The 16,027-nt window shown below is 41.6% G+C and overlaps 1 protein-coding gene across 11 annotated transcripts in view; it reads right to left on the bottom strand.

Moving 5' to 3' along the window:
* Window positions 1-16,027, bottom strand: part of TRPM3 (transient receptor potential cation channel subfamily M member 3) — a 493,501-nt gene that overhangs the window by 74,928 nt on the left and 402,546 nt on the right. For 7 of the 11 annotated variants that reach the window (XM_072838286.1, XM_072838304.1, XM_072838310.1 and 4 more), the window contains 6 exons: window positions 9,425-9,460; window positions 9,120-9,260; window positions 6,273-6,302; window positions 5,069-5,358; window positions 4,189-4,417; window positions 1,829-1,996 (listed from right to left, as the gene is read on the bottom strand). In XM_072838286.1, the coding sequence (XP_072694387.1) occupies window positions 1,829-1,996; window positions 4,189-4,417; window positions 5,069-5,358; window positions 6,273-6,302; window positions 9,120-9,260; window positions 9,425-9,460 (894 nt within the window). The remainder of the gene's footprint in view (window positions 1-1,828; window positions 1,997-4,188; window positions 4,418-5,068; window positions 5,359-6,272; window positions 6,303-9,119; window positions 9,261-9,424; window positions 9,461-16,027) is intronic. The other 4 variants (XM_072838297.1, XM_072838321.1, XM_072838332.1 and 1 more) reach the window with 1 other exon arrangement.

Genomic DNA, 16,027 nt, shown 5'->3' with positions numbered 1-16,027 from the left:
CCTTTGTTGCTTGAGACCTAACCAGAAAGAATGCTGACTCTGCTTCTAGCTGCCTTCATAGGATCCTTCCCTGAGCCTTGAAGGCCATGTCATACTTGACTTAGGAGGCCCATGCATTATTTTTGGATTCTTTCTGCTATGTCGTAGACCAAACCAACTGAATACCTACATTTGAGACCAAGAAGAAATTCTGCGCACCCATGAGCCTATCAGCCTACAAGCATGGCCAATGGGATCTCAATGCCCGGGTTCTTATTCTGGCTTGCAACTAGTTAGCTGGGTAACCTTGGGCAATTTAACTTCTCTGAGTCTCAGCTTCCTCATCTATAAAATGGGATAATAATAGTACCTGCCACATGGGATTGTTGTGAGGATTCCAAGAGTTAAGTGCACATAAAACAGTTAGTACAGTTACCACAACATTTGCAAACATTTATCAAGGCTTACTGTATACCAGCCCTGGCCTAGAGAATTTACAGGTACACTTCTTAAACTGCAAAACTACTGGTGAGCTAGAATGTTCTTATTCCCATGTTAGAGGTTAAGCAATGGTACCCAAGGTCCCACAGGGAATAGGTGTTGGGGCAGGATTCTGGCTCCAGAATGTAGCCTCTTTACCCTTCTACTAAGGTATTTGATAATGCTCACATTCAATAAATAAGTACTACTACTATTAATATCTCTGTTAATGATTAAAATATCATTCCCTATCCTTGAAGGATTTAGAGGTCAAGATTATGATCGGATCTTTAAGGAAGATAGTCAACTTATTCTATCCCAGAGGCAAGCACTCTGGGACTCATCCACTGGTTTTTATAACAATCCTGAAATGGAAAACAAACATTGGCTTTTATCTCTAGGAGTCAAAAACTGTGAGTGATTAATCAATCCAAAGAGCTGTCAGCTGCATACGCCCTGCTGTACTTGGGGTTGGGATTGTTTCCTTAGGAAGGAAATATTGTTGATCTGGAGGAAAAACAATTCACAGCGTGGTCCCACTAGGATAATAAGGCAAAGGGCCTTTTGTCACCCAAGCAAAACCTTGGTGTTTTTTTGTTTTCTCTCCTTACAGGTTTTTTTTTTTTTTGGGGGGGGGGGTCATCACAGTCTTTGTTCAGGGTGGTGGGGAGGCTGGGCATATTAAGGAAGTCCTACAGAGTTGTTACTTGATGTCTCCAAAACTCTGAAGCCCTGTTTGTGCCTTTAACAGCGTGTGATATTTTTAGACTTTGGATACAATCCAGTGGCAGTCACGCTGTCCAGGCGGGGGTTGTGGGAAGCTGTCCCATGCCCAGCTGCCCCCTTCCCCCTACAGAACAAAGCATCCACATTCTATAATTACACCAGGAAGAGCTAATAAAAGCCTTCCATACAAACCTCAAAATTCAATTAGTCCTGCATTTGTGAGCCTGACCCTGAAGACAGACAAAGGCGCAGCATCCGATCACCAGCACAGTTCCAGCCCGGGAAGCTGGCTGTTTCCACCTTGTAGATTGCTTTGCCTTCCTCGTGTGCTCAGGCGGCCACATCACCTGCTTGTTTATAAAGCGTTGCCTGCTTGGAAGACGGAGGGTGTCTTGCTTTTGAATTTCACCAGGTTGTCCTGTGTCACTGACTCTGGCTGAAGGGTTTTGCACAGAAACAGTCCCTGGAGTCATGTCATGTGTGCCTAGAGAAGGCTCTTTTAGAATACCTGGGTCTCAATATTTACACTACAGCATCTGGTGGTGGGCAGTGACCTCAAGCATGACCAAGGCTTAATACATATCAATAGGACAAGTGGATTAGGGTTGCTGTCCCCTGACCCTGACCATGTAGCTTTCCTTACTGTCAATTCCATGTCCTCTTCATCTTTTTCCTTCGTGGGCTTCTCTGGCTCTTCTGGCTCCTTCTCTTGAAGGTGGATTTCCTGGGCCTGAGACATATAGGGCATGTCGTCTTTGTTCTTGAACTCCAAGCTGAGAATTGAAGGAGGAAGTAGAATTCCCAGAATTACCTAAAGTAATAATAATGATAATAATAATAATCACATTTAAAGGATTAAGATCAGGGCAGTTTTTTTTTTTGTTTTTTTTTTTTGTTTTTTTTTTTTTAGAATCAGAGGGCCTAGGGTGGTGTGCACTGTTTGTGTCCTGAGGACCTGCATATGCTAATGCTCAGAGGGTCACTCTTGCCTATCTGAGAACCTTCACACACAGCAGTAGTTCCCCCTGAACTTGGAGAAACAGAGCATTTCTTGCCCAAATTCATCTTACCCAGTTAACACCCATTTTGCATGGGGGAAACTGAAGAAAATGATAGACCCTGCCCTAGGCAAAAGTGGGAAAGGATTCAGATTCTCCTTTAGCCATCAGCACTTGGCTTCATGAAATCGATTCATATGTATGTCCACTGGCATTTATTTGCTAACATGTCAAGTGGAGTTGGTTATGTATCATCCGGTTATCTCTGTAAAGAACGCTGCTGTCCTCAGTTGACCTTGAGGAAGTCCATGTGGGAAAGCATGTTTTCGCTTCAGAGTACTCCCCTGGCATTTGCTACTATACCACAGATACACACACACACACACACACACACACACACACACACACACACCCAGTGGGCTCTGTATTCACCATGAGAAGCCCCCTACACAAACACTCTGAGACGTTCAGCACTGAGTTCTTCTCATGTATAAATGACATGCTTCTGCCTCCATGTGATGATAATAAAGACACGGACCCTTCTCATGAGAGGACGATCTCAGCTGCACTTGAATGATAATCCAGGCATGAGACTCGTGCCCCCCAGATCCTCTCCTGCCTCTTTCCCCAATCCTTCAATTGGTTCTGCTGTTCAAGGCCTCTGAATGTGAGCCTCCTTGAAGAAACCACACCAAGGTGAGGGGCCCAGAGAGATCCTGAACAGCAAGTGAAAAGGGTCCTGAAGTAATGAGGCAGGACAGCCTGGGCCTGAACACCCACAGGATCTCTGGAGCAGCCAAGGGAGAAGGGAGGGTGGTGACCCTGAAGTCAGGGTGCCTGGCAGGCCCGGGAAGGCTCAGATGGCATGCTGGCAGCCTTCAGGGGACGTGACACCGTGTCCTCTGAGCCGACAGCTGGGTTTGGCGGGCACTATCCTTGTGGCTTGAGAGTCCCCAAGCGCCGCTTCACGGAGCCCTCCTGTGACTTTGGGCCAAGAGCGGCCAAGAGCCCATGGGAAGGGTGGTGTGGGGAGGGCTGTGGTGCCAGCAGGGCGGCCTCAGCACATTGCTCTGGTCTGGTGGCCCTTCTGCTTTGGGCTGGCCACAGAGTTACTTTACCTAGGCCAGGTAGTTCCAGGGAAACTTGAGCCTGGCTTCAGATGTAGCAGCTGCAAACTCTAGCCAGAGAAAGCATCTAAAAACGCTCCCTCAATCTTTCCCTCCCATTTTTTTTTTCTTTCTTTTGACTTCTTTCGGTTTAATGTCTTCCTTGTAAAATACTCCAGAAAACATAAGGAAGCAAAGCCACACGTCATCCTGTGTCCTGGACTTTTTTTTAACCCGAGGTAACCGAGGTAACTGCTACACACAATTTACTGTGTATCCTTCCTGGTTACTTAAAAAAATTGTATACAGATATAACTATGCATGGGCATGCTTTAAACAAAACCCCTCACAAATGGACTCAGGCTCTACAGAACTGGACTGCAGCTTGTTTTCCTTCACTTAGGAATAGATCAGGATGATCTAGAAACATCTTCACAAGTAAATTTGTCTCCTTTTTATGTCAGTTTAAAACATTTCTCAAGCATAGCTGGTGAGAGCCAATGTCTCAATGACAAGGTTCAAGGACGGCCAAGGCATTCAGATTTTGCATGGCGGTGACAGGTTGTCTGGTGGGGGGAGGGGTTCCTGACACAGTCTGGCTTGTGCTAGAGTAAATGGTACCTCCTCATAGTATCTCTGTGTGACCATCACCTTTGGATCTTCTGCAAAATACTAATGTCCGGGCATGCTATCTCTAGAGGTTCTGACTTAGCAGATTTTAGAGACTAGTAGACTCTAGTCTCTATATGAAAAAAAAAAAACCACACACCCCACTATATAGAAGATTCTCCACCCTCTAGAGACAAGAGAATGCCCAGTCCCACTGCAGACTTGATTTGGAAAGCTCCAAACCGACCCTCTGGTCCTCAGAGCCAACAGGGCCTTCTGAGGGCGCTGACCTTGAGGCCTGAGTTCTTGCGCATCCGGAGCCGACCCATCCACATATCCGTGAGCAACATCTGGCTACATGTGTGTGCGATGAAGTCGCGGTGCTTGGCAGCCACAGCAAGCTGCAGACATGTAGCGTTGCTCCAGTTCTTCAGTTCATATGTCAGCAGTTTCATGGCCAGTTGCTCATCCTGCTTGTAGGACTGGTCGAGGAGCTCCACAGCCAGCTGGCCAAAGTCCCTGGAAGACAGAAAGCAAGGAGTTGTCTTTTGGCCATCTTGGAGACTTAGATGATGAAAGTGGGGCCCATTGGCCAAGCCACAAGAGGTGCTTACAGTGTGGTCTTGTTTCTTACACGGTCTAGTCTGTCCATTCCTTCAGTTAGCCAACATCTACTGAGCATCTACTGTGTGTTTGGTACTGTGTTTGGAACTGGGGGTGTAAATTAAATAGGACATGGTCCTGGAACTCAAGGACTCCAGTTTAAGGCTATGGATGGGGGAGGCAGACCAAAATATCAATGATCAGAATGCTGCAGGTCTTCTGTGACAGACCTCCTTTCAGATCTGAGCCTTTTCAGTCACAAATATGTGATCTTGGACAAGTTAATTAAACTCTCCCAGTCTCATTTTCTTCAGCTTTAAAATATGCATAATAAGAGGACCTACCTCTTAAGGCATTGAGAGGATGAAATAAACTCTATGTAGCTTTGTGTACCTCTGTATCTAGCACTGTATGCCACAAATGTTAATTATTCATGTCCACCCTTTGTGTGTACCATTGAGGTGACACTGCCTCCACTTAAAGGTGTAGGTAGCTCAGACCTTCTAGTATTTGGGGCCCACCTTCTCTTCTCTTCCCCTGACTACCCCATTTACTGGGCTGGCCAACCTGGAATTGTGGTTCAGCTCCTGGGAGATGTCATCGACCATGTCATTCTCAGAAGCCTCGTGAGCCATGGCTTTGCAGAGCTTACAGGCCACCAGGGCCTTGGCCATGGCCTCCTCGCCATGCTGCCAGAAGAACAGGGCCATCTTCTGTCTCTTCATCAGGACGGCCCACACCATCAGCTCATGGAAAGGGAAAGGGAAGTGGTTGATCTCAGGGTCATCCAAGTCAATGTCCACCTCTTCTTCTCGCTTCTTGGTGGTCTTTCTTCCTCGCCTCAAGGGGACATCATCCTGTAATTTTAGGGAAAAAACATAGAGGTGGAGTTAGAAGCAAATCAAATAAATTATTAAATAGTTATTTGTTGTATGTCTACTATAGATCCTGGTCTGGGATTGGCACAGAAATGAACTAGCCTATTCCAGCTCTGATTCCAAAAGCACTCATGCCTAACTTTAAAACAAGTTATAATAAGTGCATAAGCACAGCCCTATGGGAACATGCCAGTGCTATATACTTAAATTTTTAAACAGTATTTTTTAATGGACGATTCGCTTTTGTTCCTCCCTCCTTCCCACTCTTTCTTTCTTTCTTTCTTTCTTTCTTTCTTTCTTTCTTTCTTTCTTTCTTTTTTCTTTCTTTCTTTCTTTTTTTTTCTTTCTTTCTTTCTTCTTTCTTTTTCTTTCTTTCTTTTTTTTTTTTCTATAGGTAAGGCTATTTGTGCCTCATGATGGACAGCATTACCCTTTTCTCTGAAAAGGACAATGACATCCTATATTTGCATAAACAACAATACCCACAAGAACAAAAGATGTGAAAGAGACAATCTATCTCCAGTTTCTACATACTTCTTAGGTGCATTTGTGAAGTATTTCTGGCCTTTGGATCTGTTGTCAGTTGTAAACACCCTGAGTAGCTTTCACTTACTGGAATTTGTATGCTTCCTTGGTTTTCAAGTTAATATTTCAAGTAGGATTTATTTTCTTGCTTGTAATGCTGATGTAACCTTACGGTGGAATTTTCAAAGCTACTGTGACTTGACCCCCAACACTGGAAAAAATTTTACTTCCTTATTTTAGAAACATGTACTAAACCTTACCAATTAAAAGGATATATATATATATATATATATATATATATATATATATATTAAATGTGTAATAAAGAGAACGAATAATTGATATCAATAATTTAGGCAAATACTTACCTCCATTCCCAGTAGTTTCAAGGCTTTGGGCTGTTTAAAAAAAATGTTATACATGAAGTTAGATCTTTCTTTATAGAGGTAAGAAAATAATCCTATTATATCTTAACCAGATACTGGAAGAACTATTGTACCATATAGCATGTATTCATTTCACTAAATAAAACATCACAAGAGGAACCCATTTATAGGAATTCCAGGAGAGTTAGAGATTTAATGATTTTGGTGAATCACAGAAAATTAGAAATCTGGTGAGGCATAATGAGATTGTCTAAGGGTAGAGCCCATAGGTTCATAATCTCTTTTAATGGACTAAAATTTCTTCCATCTTCCCAGAACCGTGCTGCTTGGCTGACATCTCCATGACTTCAAACACTTGGGTGAGCCATGAAATGTTCAGTTAAACCATCTGATGTTTCTCAAACCTCTGAAAGACCTCTATTACCTAGAAACTTGGAATATTATTCAGACTATGTGTTCAAACGCTTCATGTCAGCCATCTCTCTATGTGGCTGTCCAGTAGAGCAAGGGTGAGTAAGGCCACAGGGTTGTGTGCTGACTGTGGCAAAAGGTGCTCAGTGACATAGAAAATGTCAGCACATACAGTAGCATCATTGGTCATGCTGGGAATGTGCAAAATAGCCACAGGCCAAGACGGGGAGAGAAGGCAACTCAGCAAATTACAGAACTTGATTTATATCTAACAAGTGGAGATACAAAATTACATCTCAGGGATCAGGAATCCCAATTCTGTGTCTTAAGTGTCACAGAATGGTTGAGTGCTATCTTGGAAGCTGTTTGGGTAAAAAATAAGGTTACAGCACTTACCATTCTTTCAAATTTTATTTGACCGTTCAGGTAGAAATAGCCTGAATCTTGCCTCTCTCCCTTTCTTTCCCTTCCAGCTTCTAAAGCAACCACCAGTTTGAAATTTGTGTGATTTTTATTTCTTATTTATCCGTTTTTGGTGTTTTTAGAGTGGTCTTCCAGCACCACCAAATACTTTCATAATCAGAAGATAAGCTTTGTTAAATGTAAAAATCATGCCCACCACCAGCGAGACTAACAGTTTTCAATATGTGGTCCAGGAATCATGTGATCCTTTCTGGAGCTCTGTGAAGTCAAAGGTGTTTCCCTAATAGTACTAAGATGTTACTTGGTTTTGACACCGTGCTAACATTGGCAATTATGGTGCAAAAGCAGTGGTGAGTAAAACTGTTGGGGGCCTTAGCAGGAATGAAGGCAGTGGCACCAAATTTCACTAGCTGTCTTTAGATTCCACTGTTATGCACTTGAAGTTTAAAGACAAACAAACAAAAGACCAGTTGTATTCCAGAAGTCCTTGATGAGGCCTAAAAAAATATTAACTTTATTAAATCTCTACCCTTGATACTAAAAAAATGTCTTCTTACTATTTTGAGGGATGAAATGGGAAGTATGCATAAAACACTTCTGCTACATACTGAACTATGATGGGTCATCCTGAGGACAAACATGCAGTTATTTGGATTATGGCCACATTGTTTCATGGGTGATCTACTTGAAGGAATACTGGCAGACAAACTATGGTTTATTTAGACTTGGACATTTGGCAGACATTTTTGGAAATGGCCAAAGTGGGGATGTCATTTCAAGGAAAATAATTGATGGCATTTGTTGCCAATGGCAAAATTTTTCCAAGCAGAAATTAGAAAAAATTAGATTTTTTGGAAAACTTGTATATTCTTCCCCCCATAATCTTGACAGTTTTTCAGACTTTTCAGATGAGATTGGAGATGACACTAATGAAGGTGAGTTTTTGAAATTGTTTAATGAAATTGTCAACTGTCAGAAGATCTGCATAAATCAACAAACCAGGATCGTACAATGACCAATCTACGATGTTACAATTTCCATACAAAGTGTAAGATCAATTAATGCATTTTAAAGTAGCAGAGTATGAAAAGTTCATTGAAATTATTTCAGATTTTGTGTTGCAACTAATCTTTAAGAAATTGCCAATTAAGTTTTGATGTATGTAGCATCAAAAAAGAATATAATTATTTGTAAAAAGTATTAAAATACTCTTTCCTTTATATATATGTATTTACCATATTTGTCACATATTTGTCATATATTTGTATGAAGTCAGATTTTCTTTGTATACTTCAACCAAAACATCTGGCAACACACTAAGTGCAGAAGTAGATATGAGAATCTAGCTGTCTTCCATTAAGCCAGATATTACAGAAATATGCAAAAAATGTAAAACAGTTCTACTCTTATTGCCAATTTTTGTTTTTGAAAATATAGTTATTTTTCATAAACATGTCTTTTACGTTAACATGTAATGAATGGGCTTCTTACAGTTAAAATAAATTGATATTAATCATTAATTAATAAATACTGTTAAGTCTTTAATTTCTAACATGATAATATCGATAGCTATTATCCCTAGACCAAAAACCTTGAAAGTTACGAGGTAGGTAAGATTAATTTGAATTTCATTATTATTCCCTGATTAAGGCTCACTCCCAGTGCCAGTTTCTGATTATTTATTAATTTATAGCTTCTGATTTCAGTTGGAGCTAGTGAGGAAAAGAAAGGTGTGTATCACCCAATAAATTGCTTGCTTTCTTTTCTTTCTTTCTTTCTTTCTTTCTTTCTTTCTTTCTTTCTTTCTTTCTTTTCTTTCTTTTCTTTCTTTCTTCTTTTTTTTTTTAAACAGATTTGATGGAGGAGGGAAGAGGTGAGTGGCCCAGTTGCCTTCTTCTCTGATCTCCCCCTTGGAGATAACGAAGCCACATCCCAAATGGGTCGTGCCCTAGTCCCCCCAGGAGTCCAGAAAGGAGAATTTGCTGCAAAACTCACCCTCTTAGGGCCAAAGAGATTGTGGTAGAGCGTCCGGAAGCGCTTGCGTGTGTAGTTGCAGCGGTAAGCCCCGCCCATCAGGTACTCGATCACTAGGCCGATGTCAATCAGGCTGATTCTGTAGTCCGGGGGCAGGTTCCCCTATGACGGATGGAACGAAACACACACACACACACAAACAAATCCAAAAGACAGAGTGGTTTACTAGGGATTCTATGCCATGTGTTCTGTAACTATTTTAGAGTAAAAAAAAAAAATAATTGAGAAACATATGAATGTATTATTATGCTGGTTAATTAATTCACCTTAAAATAGATCCAACCGAAACCTGGATATTCTCGCTTGGAAAGAAGACATAAGTTAAATAAGAAGATGCAGTAATCGTCGGCAATAACAGAAAATCAAAATATTTATTCAAGTCTTCAGCTGGGGAGAAAAAAACACCAGTGTAGCAGAAAGAAAGACAAGGCTTGACATGGCAAATGCTATGAGTCCGAGCCACTAGCAACTGGGTTCCCCAGATGTCCCACGGGCCCACCTCGCTGCTCTGCCTCTGACCCAGGCTTGTTACTACTCTCTTGTTGATCATTTACTTCCTCACACTCCCTAAATGAAGACTCCTTCCAGAAGATGATTGTTATTACCAGGGCCTGCAGCAGGTGGGATATACTTAGAGTTCCTGGATAAAACCTCTATTAACAATGAAAAAAAGGTAGCACCTTTTTCATAAAAGGAGAGTGGATGGATGCCAGCATGAGGTCATTTATGAACACCCTTGTGGTTAAAGAGAAAGAGGGTGGTATAAGAAGAGATTTTATCAAGGGAATATTAAGGAGGTTTAGGTCTTTAACTTAAAGACTGAGAGTTACAGGGTTTTAGCTGCTTGCGTAGATAGATGCAAAAACATCAAAAGGGCTCTCTATAGGGTCTAAGGAATATATTTGCTCTGCTAGGCCAAGGAGAAGTTAATTCTATTTGTGGGAAGCTCTGAGAGGGCAGTGAATTCCAAAGGGTGCGAATAATTAACTCACTGTCTGGTTTAGTTCCTTGATGCAGGAGCCCGCTCTAGGTGATGAATTGGCAAGGATACCGCACACTGTATCCTTGGATATATTTTGGAGAGGCGTGAGGGCTTTGTCTACTTTTGTCTTTAATGAAGAACCCACCCCGGATGCTGTGTGAGCTTTCTGACCCTTCACAGAAGTGGCTCATAACCGTGGTGCTGGCTCTCCAACTTCGGTGGCATCAGAATCACCTGGGGAATTTGGTGACGGTGCAAAGGACTGGCCCTTGTCCTGCTTCAATGTTTGGGCTTTTATGCTTTACTAGCTCTCCAGGTGATTTTGATATATACCAAAGGTTGTGCTAAATAAGATTGTTCAGGTGGGCTCACACGGTGGAATAGGAAAATTCACAGTATATATAATCACTGCCATTGGGAAGTCACCTTAAACTGTGTTGCAAAACTGAGGGTGGGTTTTCCATTATTCTTACTCAGCTTTGCTATGGTCAACAGCATCTCTTTGAAGCGGATTCCGGGTTAGAGGTGGTCTACTGTATCCTTCCATCAAACCTGTATCTTTGTTTTATTGATCTTTGAATCCCCTTTATTGCCTTTTATAGTGACTGGTGTGAGGCAGGCATTCAGGATGTTTCCGTGAATGCCTGCAGACATTTAGGGAAATTAGTTTCACAATTTTTACTAGGGAATGAGTAAAACAGTGAAATTAATTGCTGTGGCTAGGATCCAGTCTCAGTTTCGGGGTTTTCAGTATCGGGTTGTTTGTTAGTAACACAACTAACCAGCCACAGGCAGTGAGTCATCCTATTTGGGATAGCCCCACGTCACTGTGGGAATTGGACTTGGAATACACTGATTGCTCTATTGGTATTTAGAGGAACAAAGGGCGGGCAGCTAAGACACCAGCCATAGCCTAGGAGAGCCTTGTGCTACTCTTTAGACTTGCTGGCTGCCCCCGACAGTTCCTAGCCCTGCCCATCGGGTTCGACCTCTCTTTCGGCTCATTTGAGCCAGCTGAGCACAACAGGACAGTGTGAAGACTGTCACACTTGCAATGTGAAGAAGTTTGAGGCACAGATCCTTCCCATCCTTGACCTTGGCTCATCAGAATCCCATCTGAAGCGTCCCTTCATAAAAATGGTCTTATTCTCCTCCCCACCATGTGCAGAATTTCACCATCTCCTCGGAGGACTAGCTCATCGATCTAACTCAATAGGCAAGTGAAGCTACCCTTGAGTTGTCAGAAAAGGCCAACGGACTTCTTTAGGCAAAGCAGGGCAAAAACATAGGAAAGGGAATCTGGAGAGTAACCTTTCACATATTGCCCTTTCCATAAACATTAAACCAAGTTTAGAAATATTATTCATGCAACTGCTTTTTTTTTTCCACTGTTGTGGGGCAGGTTAACAAGGCTGCAAGTTGCTATGTCAACGGGCTGTACCTGACAGTTAGGCCTCTTATTTCGAGAGTTGACGAGGCTGAGAGCCTGGACAAGCCTGGGTCGGCCTGGCTGCCTCCTAACATCTGCATTTGGCTCCTACAAGGATGACCTGCAGAGGATGCCCCACATCTATTTTATTTTCCTGGGCGTTGTGAAGCAGCCAGGGTAAAGAACACTGGCTGTGAATTACCTGCCCTGAGTCTCTTTCTGTCCATGCATCATAATCAACCAGTTTTCCTAAAGGCCTCAGTTTTCTTCCCTGTAAAAGAGGTAGAACTTGAAGGCCTCTATGGTCTCTAATGCTCAAGTACCAGGATTCAGAAAAATCCCTACTGAGATTTAGCGTGATGCTATTGAAAAGGAGTCATCCAAGTCTATGAATTGGTGCCTATTTTTAATCCTGTAAGAATTTCCTAAATTTTAAAAGTGAGTAACAGCGAACCTAACACATCTATATTTTCTTTTAGGACACCTATGTGTGAACATCAGTTTGAACTCTAAGAATAAGACAGCAGTATTGCTTGAAGGCCAGTAGTGAGTGGCAATAATTATGCTTTCAGATTGTCTATAAGACTGGAGGTTATTAGGAAAGTGATAATGGTAAAGTTCAAAATACTAAAAATTTGAGAGGGGCAAAGAACACATTTTTTGTGTGATTTTATTCATTAAGAGTCTTTAGGCTTACATACTACCAAAGAAGGTGCTGGAATCTTTTTTTTTTTTTTTTGTCGGAACTTCTGTAAAGTTTGATTATTTTGAAGTGATTTGTATGTGATCTGGTCTCAAGTCAGAGAAGGGATTCCGTGAACATTCTGGGTTCTGTCCAGCTTTGAGCAGAGGCCTTGGACGAACTGGCCTGCCTTCTGTTTGACCACAAGGGGGTGATGTTCACCTGACTGAAGCCTATGACAGCATTTACCTGCCTGGACTGTTTTCTATGTGTAATAAGGGGATGTAAATGAATATAGCAGATTGAAGGATTTGGAAATCAGGAGAGAGTCAAATGCCCTTGTTAAAGTGATATCTGGAGGAGGGAGAGCTTACTTTACCACGTAATGTGTTTGAAGGAGTGATTGCATCTGTTCTTTTTTTTTTTTTTCCTCCCCCAGAGGCTTTGAAAGCAGAGACATTAAGGGAAATTAGTTTCACAATTTTTACTAGGAAGAATGGAACCCTTTTGGGGAAGAAGAAAGAAATTTCATAAAATTAATAAAATCGGATACAATTTCAGCCTCTTGTGATAACTGCATCCTGGATGAACTCTGAAGGGGATGGCAACACTGGGGCATGTCTGATGCGCTAGGCTGATGGCCTCGGCCACCTGTGACCTTAGATGTCACAGGTGCAGAGAACAGCCCACAGTACGACCCCACAGTGGGAACAGCACTGGGCTGGACTGTGGTCCTCGCTCTGCCTCTCTGTGACCCTGGGCAGATCACTACCTTTCTCTTTACCTCAATTCACACTCAAGACAGGCACTTTGGACAGAGTTACTTCAAAATTCATGCCTTTTTCTAGAGCGCCAGTTGTCTGGCCACTATCTGGCAGGTGGCTCTCATTTCTATGCTGCCTGGTCCCTGGGCAAAGGTTGTTGTCCGGAGCTCGCAGGGTTGGAGTAGTTTCCTCTCATCACCTCTGAAATATGGTTAGGGGAGCCGAGGGCTCAGAGACAGGGATGGTAAAGGGCTAGACAGGGATGGTGTGGTGCTCATCACATCCACCTCCTTTGGAAAAAGCAGAGAAAGTGAACAGCACCTCGCATACCACAGGTAATATCCAGAAATCTTCTGGAGGAGTCTTCCTTTGCTTGGGTGCTTTTCAAATAGGAAGCCAAAAATAACACTGGAGTAATTTCTGTTATTCTTTCCTCGGTCTTTCGGCCATTGCTTTGGTAATCGGTAATGCCTGAACACTTATGTCCCATTTCATGCCTCAAGAACATATGGCAAGCCATGTGACTCAAACAATTCAATCCACAGGGTAAAACAGAGAAGCATGGCACTCTTGGTAGGTACAGTCTGACAATGTGAAAACGTTGTCTCCTTTCCTCGTGCCATGAGCCAGTACTCTGAAGCTGAGTTTTAATCCATGCCATCCTAAAGATGACTTTGAATTAAAAGCGTAGTTTAAATGTATGTATTAGATCTGCTCTTCTAAATATATTCCTTTTCAGGAGTCAGCTCATGGTATCATTATCAGATCTCAGCTGTGTAGGGAAACACATTTCATGGAAACTTACAACAAGCCTTCCAGACAAGATTGTTTCCTTCTGATGTATGTAAGGTGTAAAACGATTGCTGGTTGTTAGGTTTACCATGGAAGGGTGGGGAAAAGACTATTCTGGTGGAAGTTCCTGGAAAAGAGGACATTCCCTCAATGTCTGCCATGGTTATAGACAAGGCAATCTTTTAAGAAATAAAAATTCTTTTGCAAATCTACATGAATTTGGCAGATGGGATTATGAAAATGTCCTTTCTTTATCTAAAGAGTGTCTGAAATGCTTCCCTCTCTACCCTTCATTCTACAAAGCTCTGGGTCTTACTTCCCATATGAATGAATTTTAAACTATCATAATTTGACAACTATTTCTATATAGTACTCAAATATCACCCTTCCTTAGTGGGGAATGATAGTACAGGTAATCTGAAGTATTAGCACATTTAAGTTAAGAAAGAAAAACTAGTACTTTAAAACATATAGAGGCACAAATCGAGCAGACAGTTAGCTTCTAAAAATGGCAAGTTAGATTTCACGGAAAAGCAGACAGACTGGGGCCACTCTGGATTAATGTAGCATTGGTGCATCCAATGGATTTATGCAAGAAAGCAGTTCAGGGAATTGGGTTGGTCTATATCATTTAAAATTTCTGATTAATGCTGTATAACCAACTTTTTACCTCACTGCTCCTCAATAATTTGAGATTCAGTTCTCCAAATTCAGCTGTTTGATTTCAAAGGAGAGTTGGACTTGGAAATACCATGCTGTTAATGTGGGACTGTCTAGTGATTCCTAAATGCATTCCCTGGGTTCCTAAGAGTTACTTGTATTCAATTTTACAGACATATCATCAAACACTATGTTTAAGATTCAGAACTATGTTCTTAATGTAGGAGTAGCATTTCATACCAGGGTTTATCACCACTGGTTAATATTTTTTTTTTTTTGTCACAGATCACATCAATCAATATGTAACGTAAAGTCCTATAATCATAGAGCACAAAGCACATGCTAATTATCAAGTCGCTTAATTTTGAAAATTGCTTAAACTGTCCAAGATTTTTCTTAGCATTTTAAACCTAGCTTTTGTAGACTTTTGTATATCGCATTGGTCTCAATTGCTGGAAGTCATCTGGAACCATCTGAGGAAGATGTAACCAATATTAAGTTCTCTTAAGAAGACACAGAGACCTCTCATCTTTAGCTTCCTTCTTCCATATAACATGTGGCTCCAGTGGTTATACCTTCTTGCTGTCCAAGTCAGGGGCTTATCTTTATCAAAGAAGTAACTGGAAGTCTGCTTTTCCTATTCCTCTTTCTTCCCAAGGGAAGAAACTAAACATAGGCTGGCTGTTTCTCCTCACCTTATTGGGAGTCTCTTTTCCCAGGTAAAAGGACAAATGGTTCCTAAGCCAGTTCAGAAACTATCCTGGATCATTTGTGATCACTTTCTCCAGTCACTAAATCAGTACGTAAATGAATCCTTACATGTTTTTGCTCTAATATTTGGATCACACTTGAAAGAAAAATAAGCCCACTCCTAATACTCCTTCCTCCCACATCCTTACCATGCCATTCTTTCTTGTTAGTGTATATTACTTTTGAAGTACATCTTTAGTCAAGAAGTTTAAAAAAAAACAACCCTATCTTAAAAATACATGCCTTCTAATGCAAGTGATACAAGCAAATATAAGAGGCAGTGAACAGGATTTCAGAAGGGAGATGTTGCAAAGCAGAGCCCTACAAGGAAAAGAACCTTGTAGGAGGGATTTTGATCATTTACACTCAATGAAATCTAACTGCAAAAAATCCCTTTGAAAATCAGGCAAGATATTGAGAAACTGGGGGGTGGAGGTGAATCAGTGACTCTATTTGAAGTCTCAGATTAGCCAATGGCTGAGATTGAAGGATGTAGCTGTCTCTTCAGAAAGTCTCATAGTTCCTGCAGTGACATAGTGTAGCTCAAGGTGATGGGGGAGATAATATCTTATTTATTATTTAAAAACTCTGTTGTATACAAGCAACAAATACCTTGGCAAAAAATATGTTAGATGAGTATGCTTACTCTTTCTAGATACTTCCCCCTCTTTAGTTTCCAGGCAATTCTAAGCCATGATAAATGGCCCAAAGTTAGAAGACTTGAGGGTAAGAAGAGTGGCTCTGGTGAGGGCAGGTGTGCTTATGGCTCGAAAGGGGGCAAATCGGGAAAAGGTGTGATCTTGGTAAAAT

This window comes from Canis lupus, chromosome 1, assembly GCF_048164855.1.
Source record: "Canis lupus baileyi chromosome 1, mCanLup2.hap1, whole genome shotgun sequence".
NCBI classification, from domain to species: Eukaryota; Metazoa; Chordata; class Mammalia; order Carnivora; family Canidae; genus Canis; species Canis lupus.
This window is presented reverse-complemented; position numbering and strand designations above follow the sequence as displayed.